At 36.6% G+C, this 20,442-nt stretch overlaps 1 protein-coding gene across 4 annotated transcripts in view; it reads right to left on the bottom strand.

The window, feature by feature from the left end:
- Nucleotides 1-20,442, bottom strand: part of SCEL (sciellin) — a 70,558-nt gene that overhangs the window by 4,839 nt on the left and 45,277 nt on the right. For 3 of the 4 annotated variants that reach the window (XM_038148667.1, XM_038148647.1, XM_038148657.1), the window contains 6 exons: nucleotides 11,248-11,307; nucleotides 8,207-8,263; nucleotides 7,144-7,203; nucleotides 5,587-5,676; nucleotides 2,158-2,232; nucleotides 793-901 (listed from right to left, as the gene is read on the bottom strand). In XM_038148667.1, the coding sequence (XP_038004595.1) occupies nucleotides 793-901; nucleotides 2,158-2,232; nucleotides 5,587-5,676; nucleotides 7,144-7,203; nucleotides 8,207-8,263; nucleotides 11,248-11,307 (451 nt within the window). The remainder of the gene's footprint in view (nucleotides 1-792; nucleotides 902-2,157; nucleotides 2,233-5,586; nucleotides 5,677-7,143; nucleotides 7,204-8,206; nucleotides 8,264-11,247; nucleotides 11,308-20,442) is intronic. The other variant, XM_038148676.1, reaches the window with a different exon arrangement.

The raw sequence follows: 20,442 nt of genomic DNA, 5'->3' as shown, positions 1-20,442 counted from the left end.
TAATTCAGTCACTACCAACATGCTAATACTCCTGATGAAAAGCCTATTCTTTATGTGGGTTGATCCGTCTAAAAAGAATGGAAGCAGACTAGAACTTATATTTACTTGCAATAACAGTATTGAGGACATGTTACATAATATTTCCCATTGAAGAAAATGCCTTTCTGGTGCTCAGAGAGCTCAGAAAGTCCACAGTAAACAAAAAGCACGTGAAGCTTCATACATGGGAAGTGCAAGCTTACTGGTGTATTCTGATTTGTGTTACTTTTAATGTAGTAAATAGGGACAAGAACTGTTGTCAGAAGCAGAAGTAAAATCTGTGCAGGACTGGGCAGAAATATGAGCTATGCTAATGCAGTGACTTTGCTGAGTATTGTTTGTTAGAACAACAAACTCTGTGTGTAGATGCAAGCAGAAATGAGACAAATGAGGCAGAAAGAAAACAGACTATGGGACTGAGCACTGCCAGGCATACCCTGAGAAAAGTTTAAGAGTGAATTTTAGGCTGAGGCCTAGGGTTTGGAATTACAAACAAAAGAGAAAATTCTCAATGGAAATAGGGAAAAATTTACCTACTTTTAAATAATTAAAAATTTTTAGATGACATGTAGGGAAGAGAAAGAAACAGAGAGATTAGTATTTCCTACATTAATCTTCTCCTCCAGTCTCAAGACTTCTTATTCTCACAGGTGGAGAAGGCCTAAGGCCTAAATAATCTCTTATTATATGTGTACTATAATGCAGGTATTACAATCAAATTTCATTTCTTGGTAGCAGGTGAAATCTTCTTACCTTGAAGCAAGTCGAATGACAGTGAATTTGCAAGGCATCTAAGATCATTTTGGCATCTATGCCCAAGGGCTTCCTGCAGTATGTACATATATCTTTTCCAATTATACTCCTGTGTATATAATACAACATCAGCTGTCAGAAAAAGAGCTGCCATTGAAATCTCAAGGAGAAAAATGATAAGGGTAGCACACTGCGTGGGAAAGACATTTGTATACTGTACAATGGCCATAATGGGAAAATGTCATTTGTGTATTCTCTCCATTCCAGTTGACAGGTGTCACACACGTGCTCCTGTGATGGGCAAATTGCTGAGCTTAATTGTCAAGTAGCAAAAATACCTTGGTAGATAGAATGGTCTTCCCTGGTGAACTGAATTAAGCTGCTGAATGTTTGGAAGCATGTATACTAAACATGGATAGGGTGGAGGGGAATGATTTTAATGTTTCAATCTCAAAAGTAAACTGGTAGTTGAATTCAAACTGCCATAATTTGATCAGTCTGGTTCACAGAATTCTCTGTGATGCAGAGGTGCCTGAAAACCTTTTTGGCTTTCTGCGCAGCGGGCAGAACTCATACTTTCTTGGCAATTATAGCAAATTAATGTATGAACAGCCTACAAGGTATTCGTGGCAATAACATTTTAAAAAATTTTCTCAGTTCTTGCTGCACTCCTATGCGTACTTTGTCTAAATACTACTGTTGGTGTTGTTTTAGCATTACTAAATCAATGGCTCTTGCTCCTTGCCTGTCAGTGACAAACTGCTGTACTGATATTTAATCATCCCCAGAGTTCCTTATCCTTATGTTGGAAAGAATACAAGTTTTTCTGATTAGGTATTTCCAGGTAGTAGGGCTGTCCAAATTGAACTGAAAATTGTGGGCACTTTTAACTTCTTTTTCCCCATGAGGTAAGTTATTACAGATTGAGCAAATATCCTGCTTATATTTGGGAATGTCTTGCTGGTGTGAAATTATAGTTTTCAACAGCACTGTCACGTGAACGTATTCCTCCACGCTTGTACATAAATTTGGTCATTACCATTCTCACAAAGGAAGGAAATTTTGCAGAGTAAATGGCTGCCTGAGGTAGAAACCTACAGAATCACAAAGCCAACTCTGTCACTTGAGGCATTGGCTCTTGTTTCTATAGATATTTTCAAGTGTCAGCTCTGACAAGCCTAACATAATATTAGGCTGCTGAACTGTGGTAATGATTTGATGGCAAGATCTCACTGAAAGAGAGCTTTGTATGAAAAGCTGTCTCATGATGGTGACTTCCAGGGCTCTCTTTTGTCTGAAGACTTGAATGCTTATGTAAATGTCTGTGTCCTTTGGTACTCTACAATGTTATTAATGTGTACTTACCGATCAGAAGTAGAATAAACAGTTTTGATAGTATTTCCAGTTATATTTTTTTCATAGGCACCAAGTGATGATTTGCTGTGAAGCAAAGAGTACATAGCTATCACTAAACAGTACTACATTTTTAAAGGCTTCACTACACTGATGATAATATGCAAAATAAACTATGACAACAAACTTGTAAAAAAACATACTTGGTCATGAGTTCTTTTTCTGTTTTTTTTCACAACCATCAAATAAAAAGTTTAAATTAGTAATATAGTAATAAATTTGTAATATAGTGTCCTTAGACTGTGTTCTATTTTTGAATGATTCTTCAGCACTTCAAAATTAACTCCATGAGCCCATTGAGCAAAATTTACATAACAGTATTAGGTTTCCTGTGCTGATATCTCAGCCTAAATGATACATATCAGAAAATGGTGACAGACTACATTTTTTCATTTTCCTCTTCTTCTTTCACTTGTCCTCAAAAAGCTGTCAAACAGCCAAACAAAATTACAATATGTCCCTAGAATTTGAGTAAGAGTCTTTGTAATACAGGCTTTTTGGTGTTTGATTTGTGTTTTCTACAGTAACTGTATTGTTCCTTATATCAGAGTAGAAAGGAATATACTGAATTTAATTATCAGGGAAATTAAATCTTCCATTTTTAACAGTCCCATTTCCAAGTTACTTAAACATCAGGGTTTTTTTTCCATGGAAGGGATGAAGATGAACAGTGGAAGAAGTAATCTTGCCATATGTGTTTTGAAGATTTTTTGAATTTATTTTTTATCCAATTCTCCATAAATTCTTAAGGTATGTAGTAATTATTACGTTTCATATCACTCTTGAGTAATGCTCTGCAACGTTAGGAACGATTGTTTATAATCATGTGTATTTACCAAATGTTGATTTTTTTCCAGGAAATACAACAGATTGATAATATGTGTGTGTAAGGTGTTGTGAAGCTCAGATACTCTTTTCTACATACCTGTATTTTGTAAAGTACATATGTCTTATTTGATTTCTGTGCAGCACCAGAAATGTATTTAAATTGCAGTTACTGATAAGCTGAAATGATAAATGTTTTATTTGTATTTCATAGAACATAACATAGAAATAACAATGGGCTTGTTATTTAATCAGAATGTAACAAACCTGGGTTTGCTCACCGCAGTGGAATTATCTCCTCACGTGAACACCTAGAGCTCCATTTACATTTCAGGTGAGATGAAAGTAAGCTTACTAAGTAGGAATGCAAATTAAATTTAAGTGATCACCTTTTGAAAGAGTTTCTCTGACTGAGAAATTCTCTTGACCAAGAATGTGCACAACACATGTCACAGCATGGAGTATATGGGTAATGCAGTTGCCTAAAGTTTCTTGCTACAGTGAAAAGTAGCAAAGGAATATGATTTCTTTGTTCCTGTAAAGTATGAGCCTGTGCTTGTTATTTTTGTTGTTAAGCTTATTTTATCCCAAATCTTCCATTCAACTTGTATTTAACTGTGGAATCTTGGGCAAAGTGAGTACTGTGCATTGGACACTCAACATAATATGGGTATTTACATGCTGCATGCCTGAAAGTAACATTATCTTACAGGAAATCAAGTGTCCTAGTGTAGAGAACAGCAGCCCTTGAATTTTACTAACTGTATTATGGTTGAAATACACAAAAATATATATAATCACAGCTTCGGTAGAAAACCACAACTGGAGTGTGTAAAACAAAAAACACTGAAGCTACAGCAAAAATATTTCCAAAGCATCAGTTTCTAACCTTGTCAACTGAAAGTGTAAAGAAACTCAGAACATTTAAATAAATGCATAGTCTGACAGCTTGACGAGACACCAAGTGAAAACTGAGTCCCAGCGTAGCCTGAGAATTGTGCATCTGATCACGTCCCTTCTTTCAGTTCATATCAGTCACTCCTTTACTTGCTATGGTGTGACTTGTTCATACAGCAAACTACTCAGCAAAAATACTCTATAGAACCTATTGCATAAAACCTGAAAGAATACATACAAAGACTATTCATTTAATAAGTTTTCATGAATTAAAATGGGATTAGAGGTTCAGGTAGAGGGTATAAAGTCTATCAAGTGTAAGGTAACCTTGCATATTGCAGCACATTCTTTGCCCTGTCATTCTTCTACTACTGTTCTCTATTTTAATTTTCAGAGATAATCAGAATATTACAACTCAGAGCCTGTATGTGCACAAAATTCTGAAATTAATTTTTCTGTTGAATATTCATTTTTAATCTTAAATTGTAGGCTGTTTGACTTTGCTTTTATTCTCAGCCAGTTTATGGGTCTGTCCTTCAAGGTCATGCAGAGTTTTCAGAATACACAGATTTCAACTGTATTCTAACTGCAGCTGTAAGAATATGAGCGATTAAAGATCCTGTGCCCATTCATATCCACAGCAAGGATCAGGTGTGCATAAGGTTAAGGATGGGGACATTGACCATAATTCCTATTAAGTATCAGTCTGTGACCTTTACTTTCCCGGTCAGTAAGGCTCAATAGATTTCTCCTCTCCCTGCTGAGTCATTAACCCCGGCTCAGGCAGTTTGCAACTAATATGCAGCAATACAAACCTAAAGCTTATGTCTTTAAACAGTCCTTCCTACATAAATAATTAATCCATATAGATGGGTGGCTTGATACTGAAAAGAGGTTTTCTCAATCCATAAAGGTCTTTCATTCAAGAACTATACATAATACTTTTTGTTGTCATATTTGGTGAAAATAATTTTGACCATGAAGAACAAGATAACATTTCCTTTTATTTCAAATATTTCCTGATACCAATAGACATGGTATACAACTAGTTCTATTAAAAATCCCTGCTTCACATTTTTCACTCAGGTTTGCAATATGTGGGTTTGTAGAGGCAGAATCCAGCTAGAGCATGAATACTGCAAGAGAAATGGTTTTTAAAATAGTTTGTTCTTGGTCAAAAAGTCAGAATCCCCTGCCACAGTGTCAGTGATTAGATTGATGATATGTGGGTTCAGATTCCATAATCCCATATAGGTTTAGGAAGTTAAAAAGGCACTTTAAGGGAAGAGTATTGTTTTCCATACAGTCTCAAAAAAACAAGTTCATAAGAAATAAGAGCATTCAGGAAATGCCTTTCCTCTATTGATTAGATAAGAATTCTGGCTTAGCTACCCTCCTAAATTTTATGTTTCAGCTGTCTCTCTGGAGCGACACAGATGTGTCTTGTTCTTCTCACGCTGTGCACTAGAGTTAGGATTTGTGACCTTCTGTGCCTGGGATCCTAGAAGCAGATTTGGAACGGGGCTGCCATGATTCCAGAGACCAATGAGAGCTTTCTAAGCATTCCTGAAATTTCTTGCATAAAAAAAGCTTTTTATTAATTTTTTTCAAGAAATGGCACTTGAGCCGTTATAGTACCCAATTTATTTTCCACAGTACCTGGTCTTTCTTTCACTGTCACGAGAGTAGTTTATTTCTGGGAGATTATTTGGAGCCCTTGGAGGATTTTCATATGATTTCTCAATTATCCTAAAATAAAAAGAAACCACACAACAAGAAAATAACAGTTTTTAGAAATCTTTTTCAGCTACACAGTTTTAATTTACACTTACAGACATGAATGCAGAAGCTTGGACTAGAAAAAGCAGGTAAAATAAACTTAGCTTATTTTGGTTAAATCGTTGCTGGTGAAAAATGATACAGTCACTGACCTATAATTTTTAGTCCTCCTTTATGCTGATATATTCTTATATATTCATATTGGAAACTCCATCTAACTTTAATTGAACTCTAGTTTCCTCAAGGTGCCCACTGGGGTTTTCAGCTGTGCAATAATTCTCAGTTGTTGATAGCATTCCACATTTTCTTGTCAGTATTCCATAATGTTGTATTCTTAGGCTTTTACTTCCAAATTTTCTTTTTTGGATATACTGTAGTTATGTTTTAATTAGAAATGACCAAATAAATGTAGATTCGTAGACTAATTTCAAAAAGCAGGACTATGATTCAAGCAAGAGAAACCTCCTCTTGCCACAAAACATGACAGGCAAACAAACATAAAAATAGACCTTGTCATACAAATTATGGGATATCAGGAATAAGTGCTAATAATGTTTCTGATGATTTTACAAAGCAGCTCAGACAAAGGCTGCTCTTGTTTGGTTCTGCTGGAGGTTATATTCTGGAACAACGTGATCATTATTTGCCTTAACTCTGGATGTGTGGGCTGCAGCTTGATTATTTCAATGAGCTTGCCAAGGACAGAGGCTCTGCTGAACGACCCTCACTCAGTGCTTGTGGTGCTTTATATGCAGAGCGGAGCTGCAGGAAGCAGCACCTCCTTTGAGCCCGACTCCTGATGGGCAGGCCCCTGCCAGAACTGAAAGAGACACTCGTTCACTGGAGATGCTCAGTATATGCTTCCCTGGTCTGACTGTGAGTGGAACTGCTGGGATAAATGTTTTTTTTATTCAAAAACAGCAAAACTGCCTATATATACAGATAACTACGTTCTCTTCATGTGGATATACAACTAAATGGAAGACTCAAAAAAGACACCATCAAAATGGTACCTAAAAACATACTACTAACCTCACTTTAATTGTCCAAAATGGATCCTAGCTTTTGTAAATAATGAAATCTAGTAGCAGTAAAGCTTTTATAGTGGGAATGCATTTTCTTATATTTGTTTGAGATGCCAGCAGCTGAATTCACAGAACACTTAGATAAGCACAAAAATACTTAGGAGCATCTTGTCACTAGTCATTTTCATTCTCCACAAGAGATTATAGATTTGAGTCATTGCTTATCAAAATACATGCAGCTTTATTGTTATATTTGGTTATCAGGCACGTTTTAGAAATAATACAGATATCTTACACTGGGAAAATTCTGTTTGCTTGTAATAGGAATTCATATTTTCTGGTTCCACTAAAGAGCTACAAGTCTTGATATTTGATCATTAAACTTTAGAGGGAATTATGCATTGATTCTCACCGCTTTTTACTTTGGTCATCAGCAGACTTTACTTCAGTGTGATCCCCAAGGTCCTCATCTCTGAAAGTGAGAAAGACCTCAGAATTAATAGAAGTATTTTCTTTAATCTAAGCATATTAAATGGACTAAATTATTTACGTTGAAGAAGAAAAAAAACCTGTATGCATTTCCCAGGTAAGACTCCTGACTACAACAAGTAAGCTATCTGTTCAGGCTTCAATATTTTTCAGTTTCATTCCAATGTGACACTGCAAAAGAATTATAAATGGCTCAGAAATGTCAAGTCCATTATAGTATTTTGGGATAATTCAGGTTGGAATTCATGGACTTCAGGACCTCTTTGGTTCAACATTCTGCTCAAAGCAGGGGCAGCACTGAGGCCAAACCAGGCTTCTCAAGTATTTGTCTAGTTGGGTCTTGAAAACCTGCTAGGAGAGAGATGGCACAACCTCTCCAAGCAAGCTGCTCCAGTGTTGGACAGCCATCCAGACAGCCAGTCAAATGTCTCGCGTTTCAGCTCATGGCCACTGTGTCACATCGTGGTGCCACCCTACCGGTGAAGGTCCTGCCTACATCTTCCAAACTGAATATGGCTCTGTCACTTTAACTTGGTGAATGACTTTCATTCAGTTCAGGCATCAGTACCATAAGCTATGGAAATGGCTGTCAAAGTGTGTCCCCTGCTTTGTTGCTTTTTTATCATATCTCTCTTCCAACTCCCGTTATCTAGGATTGTGTGCAATCTCTAAGTCCATGTGGTCACATTTATACCAGTAACTCACCAATCAGTGGCTGTGAAAAAGCTCATTTAATATAATACATCTCATGTATTAACATAGGTATGTAAAATATAATTTTACATTCATATTGGATATTAAATGCTCTATAATAAAAATATTACCTATTGATAAATAGTTTAAGTTTGAAAAAAGGTCACTGTGGTCCTCATTTGAAAACAAATAAAAATCTAATTGTTTTTACTGAACAGAACCTATTAATACCAATACCCATTTCACCATAAATATTTTACAAGTATATAGGAGACAGATTATGTCAGGCTTACCTCCTATTCTTCTGATCGGCAGTATTTTTTTCAGTCAAATCTGAAAGGTCTTTTCGTCTGAAAAAAAGAAACCATACAGAATGGTTAAGATATTCCCTCTATCTAGGAAGGAATAAAGTGTCTGTCATGGTTTGACGCTGGCCCTATGCCAGTGCCCCCATGAAAACCCATCTTCCCCTGGTGTCCGCTGTGAGATGTGATCAGAGACAGAGCAAAGCAGGCCTCCACTTGTAAACAAGAAAAAAAAACTTTATTATCACATAACTACAATAAAATTAACAAACAGAGCAGAATGGAAACCTTTTAAACATTTCTCCTCCCCCCACTCAATTTCCACAAAATGACACAAAACCTTAGATCTCTTCCCAGTCCATCACCCTTCAGATAATCAACTCAGTCCATCTCCACCCTTCCGACAATCACTTCTCATTTCATCAAGGAGAGAAGGAGCCCTCCTTGTGCCACAGGTTTCCCCTGGAAAAACACACGGCCGAATCCAGCTGTGTTTTCCCGTCACTCAGCCATCGCCTTCGTGACTTCTTCCTTCCATGTTCAGTGCTCTCACCACTGCACATGGACCAGAGCTGCTTTTAGGGTTTCCCCTTTCAAGGATGCCTTGCCCAGTTCCAGAAGAGAACGACAGTCTCTCACCTCTTTTCGGGACACCAGTCCCCCCCAATATTTCACCCCCTGGGGCCAAGGGGTCTCACCATCACTCATCACCTGTCGTCTCCGCTGACATCGCTCTTTTGGCACCGCCTCCCCCTAAAATGCAGTCTCTGTATTACAGGAAAAGGTTCTGTCCATGGCTATACAAGAAAAGTCCAGCCAAAAGCCACTCCATCATCTCCTCCACCTAGGATTTTTTTCCTCAACTTCTCTCAGTCGTTCTTCACTTGCACAGCTTCCATCACACTTCCATATTTCCTCTCATCCGTCTCTCTCCTCCTTCGACTCCCAGAGGATCAGCATTTGCCAGGTTTCCACCGTCCCACAGAAGGGTTAAAATCACAGTCTCTGCTCATTTCGAACTCCCACACCGCTCTGCACTCTTCCCTTGTCGCCCCCCCCTTCTCTTCCTCGGCCAGGCCGGTGCTTATCAAGTTTAAGATAGCACTGGCACCTCTCTCCTTCTCTCTCTCTCCTGAGGAAGGGGGGCTGCCCGCTGTCTCTCTGAGTTCTTCCACCCTTCCATCTCTGTGGGGAACTCACTCTTGTCCAAACCATCGCCTCCCGTCCTCTGCCCAAGGCTCCGGCCCACCTCCCTCGGCCGCATGGCTTTCCCCTCCCCCGCCCAGCCCAAAGCTGGGCAGGGGAGGTCTGACTCCTCCATCCACCGGAACCAAGAAGAAAGTTCTCCTGGGAGTTCTTCGCTTTTAACCCCTGTGTTCTCAGAGGCGTATCCATATCCTCAATGGTCAAACCAGGTGTCAATATCCACATCTGAGCACCTATTGGTTTGACCACCACCACCTCCCAAAAACTCATTTCCTCTCAAACCACGACATTGTCATAAAAAAAAAGAAATATATCTGTGCACAAACTTTTAATTAATTTATATTCAAAATTTGCAAAAACTAATGTTCTGGAAGAAAATACGTTTGTAATTTTCCCCTAGCAAGGGAAAGTTCTGTAATATTTATTTATAAATATTATCTAGTACATCGAAGAAAATAAAAATGCTTCTTTAAACTGTATTAATTCCATAGTTTAAGATTGCTCTTTGCCCATCAAGACAGTGAAGATGAAACATGAACTTTCAAAGAATTTAGGATTATTTTCTAGATCCCAAGCAGCTTAATCCATGTTTGCATCATTTATTCACAAAAATGAATTTTTATTTAAACTAAGAAACTTCAGCTTCTGAAGATAACACCTAACAAATATATGGCCAAATGTCCAAAATTTCATTTCTGGAATGATAAGAAATTACCTCTTTGTGTCATCATGGTTAACAATTAAAGCACTGATCATGTCTGTATTTATATTGAAAATCTTAGTATCTGAATACTCACATATTTTACACATAAGGAAACTTTTTTCTTTGATTTCTAAATACAGTTGAACTAGAGGCTAGATTTTCTTCTATTTTCTTTACTATTTTAAAATGATTTAATGAATTCAAGAATGGAATGACTTATGAAAATACTGTAAGAAAAACCCCGTTGTTCGCTTTGGGTAGAAGTAGAGAGCAAAACAGAAGGCCAAGTTAGCTCTATGAAACTCTTAATTTGGTCTTTTCAATTCATGATAGGCATAAAACTTTGGATACTACTCAAATTCAGTAGTGCCTCAAAGCCTTGGACTCTATCCTAATAAATTCTCTGTAAATTAACATTAAAAAAAAAGATTACCAACTTGGAGTTTAGTGCTAAATGTATATCTGTATGTATGCCTATGTGTGCATATATGTAAGGTGGTCTACTGTAAATTAGATGATCACAGGTTGGCAACACTTATCTGCTGTTAGCGTTTAGGACATGGTTCTAGAAATTTATCTGTGGTGTATCAGTGCTCAATGTGACAAATATTACACAGCTCTCACTAGCACAGTACCCCACTAGTTCCTCCCTTTTTCTGTGCTGAAGGGCTGCTTGCAGACCTTCAGAAACTTGGCTTGAAACTCATTGAACTGACACACTGTACAAAAAAGAAAATTCAAGCTTTCTTTCTTTATGGATGACTTTCCTTGCTGATTGAAATGCTTTGTACCTTGCTGGGCAACACATAATCCCTGAGTTCTACAATATTTTTCTTACTGCCCCTTCTCTAACTATATCAAAGTATTTAAGTGATAGTTTAATTGTGGAAACATGTGAGGCATGTGTGAAAGCTTGCCATAGGTAGTACTGGTTCAGCTGACAGTGCACATGCCAGTGAATTAATCTGTATTTCTATATTCATCTTTCTGTATCAGGAATGCTACTTATTAATCTATTAACGTTTTACAGGTTAGCAACATTACCTTTCCTGACATTCTCACAGGTGCAAACTACTCACTGCCTTAGAAAAGTAGGACCTAAGGAACTTCGAACACTTACTCTTTGTCACTTGTGAGAGAACTTGGAATCGCTTTGCTGAGGTTATTGAGGTCTTGGTTCCTTCAGAGACAGAACAAAATCCAGACCAAATCACAACTAATATAGCCAGCTGTCAATTAGTCAAATTAAATACTCATTTAAAAAAATGTTATAATTGACACATTTTTTATGAAAGAAAAAATTTAACTGATGACAATAATTTTAGTAATTCAAACGTATTCAAAGATACAGCAATATGCCCACCATATGCACATTAAGCACATACTCTTCCTGCAATAAAAAGACCAAATTATGTTTTGGAAACAAAAAGTTTTATCTAGTGCTATTGTCAAAAAGGATATTTCCTGCTAAACATGCATTGTGGACAACTTCAAAGAGTGTCTGACCTCAAACATGCTATGATACAAGAAAAAATCTTTACCAAGTAGCACAATCAACCAAGTACTCCTGATATGTGTGTGAATCATATCTTACCTAAAAAGTGATTATGGAGTAAGTCTTTCTGTCTAAATAAAAAAACCCAAAGTCCTTTTGTCTATTTGGTAGGCTATCTAGACCAGCTCCTTCCCAAGTAAGCTCTCACTTCTCAGAAGAAATGTCATATTTGAACTGAGGGCTGCTGAGATCTGGTTACACCCACTGATACTTTCCCTTCCACACAGGGGTAGAATGTCATTTATCATTTCTATCTGATATAAAGAAAAAAAAAATCTTCCTTGAATTACATCCTGTTGGTTAATCATTTTCCCTTTTTCAATATACTAATATTAAACATATATTAATGTAACAAGACTATTAAAAACAGAAATCTAAATTAATGTATTTTATAGTTTTCGAATGAAATTTTTAGAAGTATCATGGCAAAACATAGAGTGTTGCTTTGAGTATCTTTATTTTCCTTCAAAGTATTGCACTGGTATTAACATTTCTTTAAAATACTTCATTTCTGTGAAAATGCATTTTCAAAAGGCAAACTCCTCTATTTGAAAATTTTCCAGCAGCTTTACTTAAAAAGCTACCATCTAGTAACATTAACTCACTACAAAAAAAAATTATAATTTTAATCCTCAAAAGAAAGCAATAGAGAAAGAATGATGCTTTTGATATGAACTCCTTTAGGACCTTTTATATAACCTGGCAGTCCACAATGTTCCATGTTTGTTTAATGACTTTTCATTCTTACCGATTCTGTCATGAAACAACATCTCCATGGAACATAAAGGTAGCCCTTCAGGTTTCTTCTTGCTCATATTTATCAAATTTGGGGCTCTCTTTGATAAGATTATCAAGATCTCCATATTTTTAAGGAATTAAACAGTTCAGTGCAAGGAGAGTCAACTGCCATTTAGCTAGAATTCTATAGCAGTCATTAATAAACATATACTTGTGGAAAATCTCTTTATATTATCACAGACTTGACACTTTTCAGAGTATTCCTTCAGAAATTGAAGCCTTGCAATTATCCAAAAATATCCTTTTCTTGGTGAACTGGATGGCAAATTGCTTCCTCACTATGTGAAGGTAGCAACACTAAAATTGTAGTAAGTGTAAATAAGAGCTCAGGTAGTTACTTAACTTATATTTTTGCAACTTTTATTAAAAAAAAACCAGCCAAACCCAGCTGTGCATATATCTGGCTTGAGTAAATATGTATTGTTATTCTTATCTCTTGCATCCTCCATGTCTTTCTGTTCTTAGAGGTATTTTAAATATTCACTTCAAGTCTTCTCTAAAGTCCACTGAAGGTTTGAAGTTGCAGCAATCTCAATTATGATCTTTATGTGCTGTGCAACCTGCACATATAAGCCAGCCTCAGTATTGTACATTCACCCAAAACATAGCAAGCAGATTTGAGGCTCCTGTTTATTCTGCTTGCAATCACAGGATTATGTGTAGTTTACTCAGCACAGTTATCAGTAACCTTTCTGCTGACTTCTGCTGCCTTTCCCAGCGTGGAGCAATGGAAAAACTGTGACAGTAGCAAAGCTGTGCCCTGCAGGCCACTGTGTCTGCATCCTCCTGTGTCTGATTGTCAAAGGCCTGTAAGCATTTGCAGAACCAAATCCCTATGTGCTTCCAATGAGATTTAGCTTAGTAATACAGATATGTTTGAAATTGTTACTCATGGTGTAGATATAAAATATTCTATTCACTTTTTTATGATTTTCAGTTTAATAGTTTTAATAATCCTGTGCTCTCTTCTTTAAGAATTAGATACCTTAACTGAAGAAGACTTCCTATAAAAATATTCCAATACAATGCAGATAAAATATGCTCCCACAACAAGGCCCAAATACTAGAACTTTCTGTGTTAATTTTTGTAAGAAATGTTAAAATATCTCAGTATTATTGTATCAAATACTACATAACTGCATGAATAATGCTATAGAAATGTATTTTAGAACACTGGGAAGTTGTATCACCTATATATTTGTTCTTCTAGGTAGAAGCTTTCTGACAAAAGGGGTGCAAGAAATTCCTTTGAGATGAGCAGGAAAGATTCTGGCTCTAAGACATGTTCTTTTTAAGTTTTCACATGTATTTTAATACGCTTCCCACATAATTTCACATTTCTTTACCTTAAATTGCTCTGTTCACTTTGCACAGAATTTTCAAAAAAAGAATGACATATCTAAAATAGTTCAAACTTGGCCTACTGCCTGTTTGGAAGTAAGGGGGGAAAGAAATTTCCAATAATTTAAGACTTATTCCTTCAGAAATGCATGCACTAGCCCACATTAATCCTTGTTGCAACTCAAAGGATAGATGAGTTAGTTCCCTTCTGTAATCTTTAAATCATCATGACTTTGTAGCCAACAGCATTTTGTTACTTCCTCTCACATTATTCTGTTCTTGTCAGCGCTTTGGGTATCTTGGTGTACTGACTGGCTTGCAAGAAAGATTTTAGTTGCTGTCTAGATGAGGCTACATGTGCACTCCTTGTCATCTACAGCCTGATTCATACCCTGAAGGATCCTAATAAATGAACAGAAACAGTTGCTGCTGCAGATTGCAGCACAAAAATACAAGCAGACTGACCTGTTCAGCTACACATTATTATGGCTTCTATGAAAGAGAAGTTCTGTAAAAGAGAACCTTGGAAGATATTAATTTATTGTACACTTCTCAAACTTTCAGCCCCAGGAAACATCTTGGCATGACTGCAGCAAGTAACCAGGACTGATGTCCTGCAAGTTCTTTGCCTTGAGATGGCTGGCTTAGTGCAAAGCAGAGGTCACAGGATACAAAACTGTGAGCTACTGGTTCAAGCAGAGTTTAGGTTATTAGGAACTGAAACTAAAGAGCTGTTATTCATAAAAAGGACAAAATGTAAGGTAGAACAAGCTGCAGGACATGGGGCATAACTCAGATTTTATCTGATTGTGCTCAGGACATACTTCTGCTGACTTTTTAAATCTCTTTGTTCTCAAAGCTACATTTACTTTAGCATTAGCACACAGCGCTATCAACCACTGTTGATATTAGAACATAATCCAGCCCCACATTAAAAATTAGAGTAGATCTCCATTACAGAACCTAAACAGAATTTCAGGTAAGGCTTCATCTGAGAGTTGTCACTGTGTTAAAAATCAGCACTATGACTTACATCTTTTTTAATACTTCTAAAAGAGAGGACAAGTATTAAAGTAGAAAAAGACTAAACTATACTCATACATTAAAAAAGCTCCTTGAATATCAGAGTATCAGATGCAGTGAAAGGCTTCTGTGGAGAAGGATTTCCAGTTGCAAGTAAAATTTGCATTTGAAAAAAATAAACTATTTTTGCGTCCAAGGCTGGCTGAATTCATACTTCTTACATTTGTCAACAACTTTTTAAAACATAGATGATGATGGAAAGCAGCAGCATAAAACTTCTATACAAAGCAGTTTAGACAAACTAGGGGGAATATATTTCAAATATGGTAGGTGGCTTGTAATAGATGTTGACATTTTTCATAGGTCATTCCAAAGGATGCCACCTCAAAGTATAGTATTTTCTGAGACAGCCATTAAATCCCTGTGAACATTTTGCCTGGGGTGAGCATTTTTGAAATGGATCAGAATGAGGTAGGTCAGACAGCCTGCCAGGAGGAGAATATATAGTTTGCTCACAAATTTAATAGGATGAAATATTTTAATAAAGACTCAGGACATGGCTGGAAGTTTTTTAGGAGCAACTAATTCAGGATAACTAATATGCCTTTCTGTATTCTACATAAAAATACTTGGAATGGCAGTACAGAAGATTTTGTATTGCATATTGTACAAAATACTCTCAAGTACTGAAGAAAACAAATTAATGTATTATAAAATAGACACATTAAAATTTGGATTAAGACCTAGGTATGCTTGTCATTATTGTTAAAGTATGGAAGACAATTCTCTTGATTAATTTACTTTTCTGCTTGTAAGTGACCACCTCCTGAAAAAAAAGGAAAAAAAAAAGCCTATTCTGTCTTGAACAACATCTTTGCAGATAAATGCACCAAATAGCACTGTGAATCCAAAGAAAGCCCCACCCTGAAGGATAGAAAAACTCATGTGCAGCTGGGCTGCTGTGGGCCTCATGCTATAGACTTGTTAGCAGTGAAATTTGCTGCTGCTCTCTGCTGTTTTGCCTCTAGCTGCTTGTGTAAAATAGGATTAGAAATCTGACAACTAATGAAGACAGTCCAGCAGAATAAAAGAGTAGCAAAAAGTATAAGTAGGTTTAAAAAAAGCTGTCAAGGCAGGCTACATGCAAAATGTATTGCTCAGTTTAGCCAGGGACTCCTGTTCTGCCATATCTTGGATCCCTATGCCTCTCAGACACAAGCAGAAAAGGAAATTATATAAGGCTTGTGTGACAAACTCTACAGAAATCAGCTAAATTCCAAAAGCTTAATATCTCTGATCTTATATCAATATCAGCAAATGTTCCTTCTTTATTGAACAAGCATGGTTTGCATTACCTGATTGTATTAATGTTAGCTATCTCATGCCTTCCTTGATTAAATGTATGAAAGATCTTTGTACATCTTCTGTAAGCAATCTTTAAAAGTAGAAATATTATTGTAATATGTAATCACAAAGAATGATTTTTTTTTCCCTTTTATGCTCTGTATCAAAAAGTTACAGAAATTGAATTGTCTACATTTTGTTATGCTTTTCAGTCTGCATTTGATTTCTAACTCAGTTCACTTGAGGTAGAGCAATAATATAATACTTTTCAGTCCTTCTGCTCTGTGATCTGTGCTTGCGAATCTCACTTATTTCAGATAGTAGTTCTGAAATTCTGGTGTATCTGGTGACAAGTCAGATTACCATCAAAAATAAAACCACAAATTAATCTGATCCAGACATTCAAGAACATCTCCTAGTTCTTTCTGATTTCTTGGGGTTTTTTTAACCTTGAAAACATGCAGATAAAGTTTCAATCAGGAAACATGAATCACACCTACAAAAAAGATGGAGTGATGTTATTCTTTAGTGAAAGCAATGAAAATAATTCTAATATTTGTATTTGAAAATTCTGAAGGCAATGAAGAAAGCATCAATGCAAATAGACTGTCCCTAATGCTGAGGTGAAATTGAAGTTGATCCTAGACACGTGGGAGTGAAAAACAAAATTTTCTACAGACCCCAGCTAAGCTCTTGAACCTCAAGGACCAGGAAGCAGAGTATGAGCCCACGACTCTCTCATTATTTAGTGAATACTTACCTAACCTGTAAAAGTCCTGCACCTCTATCTAGTTCCAAATGTTCTCTATTTCTTGAAGGCATTCTTGCCTTATTGCCTAGAATTTTATCATCCATCTTTGCTGCTACACCAACAGTTGACATAATACCCAAGCACCAATAGCTCCAATACTTTGTTATTTTATGGACTAGATAACTAAAGGACCATTCAGACTTGTTGGAAATGACGGGGGCACTTGATGTGAAATCCAGGGATACTCAGTGAGGTTTTGAATTTAGTCACTCTGTCATCATTGACATAATCATGGGCAATCCAGAGGCAGCTGTATTAAAGGAATCATACACACTATTTTTAATAGATCTGCATCTGTTTTCTGATTAAAAGGCCTGAACAGAATTATAAAAACTACTGAGATGAATCCCTATTACTAATATGTGATATAATAATATATATATAATATGCTTAAATGTGATACCAAACAAGTTGCATCTGATGTCCCTTCTTCAGTGATCTCTCCCTGTTGACCTACAAAGCATTCTGGTCAACAGCTTCTTCTTCTGACATGATGGATAATGAAAAGAATGCAATAAGAAAGTCTGGCTAAAACCATAAGGGTATTTTTGAATTAGTCATATCAGCAAAGGAGAAGAAAAAAAAACAACAACCAATTGCCAAGTGGGCCTTCCAATGCTGAAATAAAAGAGTTGGTCTAGAGTATATTAAAGAAGTCAGCCATATTACTGGGAAAAGTTTAGCATCATGGGCCCAGCTGAATTTTGCTCCTCTGTTACGGCTGCTTTACTGTCACTGTAAATCCCAGTCCATCAGCTTTTGTCCAGTATAGCTGAGGATGAATAAAGGAACTTTTTGAGAGAAGATTGGCATTTATCCTGGAGCAGGGTGCATTTCCTTCCACATTGCTATGCTCACTAATCAGTGCCAGGAGCCCTCACTCAGACCTTTCATCAATAACAGCTGAGAGTTAGGGCACAGAAGACGACTGCAGTCAACTGTGAAAACCAATTTATAATGTGCCAAAACAAGTGTAATGCTTAGCCCAGAGGATTTTGGAGTTAAATACAGAGGAAGAAGCTGTTGATCAGAATGTTTTATAGGAGATAGACTGGGAGAGACCACTGGAAGAAGACAACTTATTCCATTTTTCTGGAAGGTTATGTATCACCCTGTAAACACGGTATTAAAATTTCATTTTGGAATAAGGGGCTTGGATCTCTTCACAGAAGCTGTGCAACAGTGAATCATTTGTATCAACATGCAGAAAAGCTGCAAACCAGTGCTACTGTGAATGCCAAATCTATCAGAATTGAGAGACAAGGAGCTTGTCACTTGGAAGGGGCTTCTGCTGAAATGCACAAAAAAAAAAAAAAAAAAAAGTGAATTTACTGTATTGATTTGTATTATCAAAAACAATTTAGAAAGTGTAAAGCAACTTCACTTAGCCATAAAGAAAAAACTTTCATTGTAGCAAAAGCAAGTTAGTGAATTATGGGTGTGCTTATGTGAGTTCTGTTTCAGTATCCTTGCTTCCAACAACTTCTGAGGGACACAGGTGTCCTCTAGAACATGTTAGAGATTTCTAGATGGTCTAGCTAAAAAGTCAAAGCAAATAAAAGACATCCCAAAGGAAAAGTCATACAGGAATTACTCATGTAGGAGCCATGCCTTTAAATTATGGCCATCTAACCTTTAGTCCAACCTAAGATAATTCCTTTAAATATTTCTTGTGGCTCTTTGGAATTGAATCTCTTACACACTCATAGAATGGTTTGGGTTGGACCTAAAAGACCATCCAGCTCCAATCCCCATGCCATGGGCAGGGACACATTTCCCTAGACCAGGTTGCTCAGTGCTCCATCCAACCTGGCTTTGAACACTTCCAGGGATGGCAATCTAATGAGAACACATAATTAGCCAATGTCTCAAAATGCACCTACATGTTCTTTCAATTTTGTGCTTTACGCAGCTCTAGAACAAGAAAGGTTTTGTCAATAAATGTTTGTTTAGGAGACCTGACATCATGGCTTTCATTCCATTGGTTTGGAAAATTCCAAGTCAATAACAAGTCCCTAATTTATTTTTTTTAATAGAACCTCTGTAACTTAGCTTTTTTTTTTCTACTTTTAAAAGTTCCCACAGCAATGTGAGTCATTAGAAGAGTTAGTTTAAGCACAGGTAATTAATGTGTTCTTCTTTCACAATCTATTGCAGTGAGGACTGGGAACACATCTTGGGTCAAACAGGAATATTATTAAAAAGGAGCATAGGACACACAGATTTACAGCATTGTCTGAATTTTCTACTACCTAAGAGGAGCAATAATAGTGAGTTATCCTGTACACTAGGGAAAAAACTTGTGCAGGAGCAAGAATATAGGATTCTCTTAATTATGCCAGAAAAATTTATTCTAGTCCCTTGTTTCTGTTCCCTCGAAATTGCCTCTCTCACCTACATACTTACAAATAAACAGCTGAACTATTTTCTTCAACACAACTTCTGTAGCTGCCATACAAAAAAGACATCTTTATGTAAGAGTTTATGCAATATGCCCTTTGCCCCCACAGGCTAACAGTCTGTTCCTGCTAGCAGACAATCTCACTACAGGTGCTTTAAGAGCTGAGCAAGATCTCTCTCTAATCTCTTGTATAGCCCCTGTTACTGTCACCTCAAAGCTTTTCCTAAGGTATGTCCAACATGAATTAATTCTGATATATCTATGAAAAATAAAAGATAAATCAATTAGTTCTACAGTTTATGAACTTATAGAAATACAACCTTTTGATTATTCTGCATTCTTGGGTGGTAGTAATTTTGTATGCCCTGGTAAATGTGGTTCACTGTGCCAAACACTATTACTTTCTGTAACTATGTGTAGTTCAATACATATGAACCCCATTATAAAAGCCTTTTTATAGAAACACAGATTTTTTTGTATCCTAGCAGTAATCATTATTGAAGGACTGACTAAAGCTGTGTTAAAGACCCTCAGAATATTTGAAGTGGTTTAACATGACTTCCTACAGAACATTGTTCTTTAAAAAATGCCAGTTTTTAAACAACTGCATTTAATGGTTACTACAATTATGGAACAGAAAAAGGCAGAGTGAGAACCTTGCATCTTCACTGATGTGGAAAAAACACAAAAAGGACTTGATAAGCCACGAATAACAGGCCCATTGAGGAAATCAAAAAAATGTCTCTGTACATATCCAGTGTAGTGCTCATCTGCTGCATTTGTGAGATACCAAGAGACCTGATTTGACCTATTATGCTCTGAAATATGCACAATTTTTTGGCAGTAATCTTCTCTTCTTCTGTGTCCTAGCCTACTTATGCTGCCTAGAGTATCTATAGATGCCCTAGCTAATCATGAGATGCCGATTCTCTTAATCATATTCAACAGGTGAAGATCCATAAATATATATATATATATATATATATATATATATATATATGTACATAAACACACACACACTCTCTCTGTGTTTTAAGATGGA

Source organism: Motacilla alba, chromosome 1 (genome assembly GCF_015832195.1).
Source record: "Motacilla alba alba isolate MOTALB_02 chromosome 1, Motacilla_alba_V1.0_pri, whole genome shotgun sequence".
In the NCBI taxonomy this organism is placed as follows: Eukaryota; Metazoa; Chordata; class Aves; order Passeriformes; family Motacillidae; genus Motacilla; species Motacilla alba.
The sequence above is the reverse complement of the archived record's forward strand: the minus strand, read 5'-3'. Positions and strand labels throughout refer to the sequence as shown.